This window comes from Penaeus chinensis, chromosome 5 (genome assembly GCF_019202785.1).
Source record: "Penaeus chinensis breed Huanghai No. 1 chromosome 5, ASM1920278v2, whole genome shotgun sequence".
Taxonomy (NCBI): domain Eukaryota; kingdom Metazoa; phylum Arthropoda; class Malacostraca; order Decapoda; family Penaeidae; genus Penaeus; species Penaeus chinensis.
Genome location: NC_061823.1, coordinates 11224740 through 11227239, shown reverse-complemented (window position 1 = coordinate 11227239; position 2500 = coordinate 11224740). Strand labels below are relative to the sequence as shown.

The 2500-nt window shown below is 51.1% G+C and overlaps 1 protein-coding gene across 3 annotated transcripts in view; it reads right to left on the bottom strand.

The window, feature by feature from the left end:
* Nucleotides 1–2500, bottom strand: part of LOC125025800 (phospholipid-transporting ATPase IF-like) — an 18900-nt gene that overhangs the window by 3006 nt on the left and 13394 nt on the right. For all 3 annotated transcript variants that reach the window (XM_047614035.1, XM_047614034.1, XM_047614037.1), the window contains exons 20-22: nt 1331–1487; nt 892–994; nt 90–295 (exon numbers count right to left, since the gene is read on the bottom strand). In XM_047614035.1, the coding sequence (XP_047469991.1) occupies nt 90–295; nt 892–994; nt 1331–1487 (466 nt within the window). The remainder of the gene's footprint in view (nt 1–89; nt 296–891; nt 995–1330; nt 1488–2500) is intronic.

The window sequence follows — 2500 nt, the reverse complement described above, 5'->3', positions numbered from 1 at the left end:
ATAGATGGATAAATACATAACTTATTCGTTCATTTTCCCATATAGTATCATTTCTCCTTTCCCTTACCTCCCTTTTTTTTCAAAATTACCTGTGTCGAAAATGCAGACATAGTAGCGAAATAGAGCTGTGGAGTGATAAAAGCCACATTCTTGTAGAAGGAATACTGCACGAGAGTGGACACGCGAGTGTAAAACCAATGACCATGCACCAGCAGCACCTTCTTCAGGAACTTGAACCTCGCGAAGGCAAAATCAGCGCATCTCACGGCCTGCCTCCCTTCCTTTCCCATTACACCTGAGGAAAGGTAAAATCGAAGATAAAAAAATTGTAACAACAAAGGAACATGTACAAAGGTCACGGTATCGGTTAATTAACAGATTTGAGGGTGTGATTTTTTTGGGGGAAACGTGTTCTGACGTGTTAAGGATCAACAAGTTACAAAAAAATATTTTAACTAATTTTAGGATTAGCAGTAAATAAAACATAATAGTAAGTTATAAAACATAGCAAACATACGATTAGGATTACCGAAGAACAAACCATAATCCGACATACTAATGAAGATCATAAAATTCATTCCAACATTCCAATCAAGATTACCATTACAAAGCACATTCCAACAAACTAATTGCGATTCCCAGGTCACACATGAATTCAATATACTCCCTAGAATTACTGTTAAAAATACGGATTCATATATCACAAAAATTACTATAGACACCAGCTGTATCTCACACCCATATATCACAAGGATCCCCATAGATACCAACTAGATTTACAAGACTACAAAATAACGCATCCACATATCCTAAGAATCGCAACAGACGAACTAAAAGGTAAATATCCAGGCATGAATTCACAATTAAAACAATCCTTCAGCCACATCCCACCTAAGCCTACATGCGCCTCTTGGATCATGGACACGTCGTTGGCTCCGTCTCCGATCGCCGCGCAGACTGGATTCTTTCCCGAAGTTTTCACTAACCGCACCGTCTGAAAAAAGAAAGGATATATAAAGTAGATGTTGAGTAATACGTAGGAGATATAAAAAAGCACGATATAGGAAGATAGTGTGAGTATGATATACTATTATAATTCTGTAATGAGGTATATAAGAGCATGTACTGGCTTAACTCTTCCCTTGATCCGAGTTTGTGGACGTCAACTGAGGAATGTGGATACACCCTACCCCTTTTTAATAATAATAATAATAATAATAATAATAATGATAATAAAAAATATATATATATATTTATACCAATATACAAACTCTTTCACTCATCCCTAAAAACATTGACCCAATAAACCCAGACAGTCGACGAACAGTACCTCTGCCTTCTGCCTGGGCGACATCCTGCAGCAAACGACGGCGGTGCACCTCCTGCAGACGTCGTAGAAGCGGCGGCGGTGGTGGTCGAGCAGGACCTGGAGCGAGGAGCCGTCAACCACCAGCCCGTAGTGGCCGTCTGACTTCTGGCTCTCGGCGCTGCGGTTTGGGGTAGAGGGTTAGGTGGAGGGTGGAGGGCTGAGTGGAGGGTGGAGGGTGAAGGGCTAGGTGGAGGGTGGAGGGCTGAGTGGAGGGTGAAGGGCTAGGTGGAGGGTGGAGGGCTAGGTGGAGGGAGGAGGGCTAGGTGAAGGGTGGAGGGTGGAGGGCTAGGTGGAGGGTGGAGGGCTAGGTGGAGGGTGGAGGGTGGGGGGCTAGGTGGAGGGTGGAGGGCTAGGTGGAGGGTGGAGGGCTAGATGGAGGGTGGAGGGCTAGGTGGAGGGTGGAGGGCTAGGTGGAGGGTGGAGGGCTAGGTGAAGGGTGGAGGGCTAGGTGGAGGGAGGAGGGTGGAGGGCTAGGTGGAGGGTGGAGGGTGGAGGGTTAGGTGGAGGGTGGAGGGCTGAGTGGAGGGTGGAGGGTGGAGGGCTAGGTGGAGGGTGGAGGGCTAGGTGGAGGGTGGAGGGCTAGGTGAAGGGTGGAGGGTGGAGGGCTAGGTGGAGGGTGGAGGGCTAGGTGGAGGGTGGAGGGCTAGGTGGAGGGTGGAGGGCTAGGTGGAGGGTGGAGGGCTAGGGGGAGGGTGGAGGGCTAGGTGGAGGGTGGAGGGCTAGGTGGAGGGTGGAGGGCGGAGGGCTAGGTGGAGGGTGGAGGGTGGAGGGCTAGGTGGAGGGTGGAGGGTGGAGGGCTAGGTGGAGGGTGGAGGGTGGAGGGTTAGGTGGAGGGCTGAGTGGAGGGTGGAGGGTGGAGGGCTAGGTGGAGGGTGGAGGGCTAGGTGAAGGGTGGAGGGTGGAGGGCTAGGTGGAGGGTGGAGGGCTAGGTGGAGGGAGGAGGGCTAGGTGAAGGGTGGAGGGTGGAGGGCTAGGTGGAGGGTGGAGGGCTAGGTGGAGGGTGGAGGGCTAGGTGGAGGGTGGAGGGCTAGGTGGAGGGTGGAGGGTGGAGGGCTAGGTGGAGGGTGGAGGGCTAGGTGGAGGGTGGAGGGTGGAGGGCTAGGTGGAGGGTGAAGGACTAGGTGGAGGGCC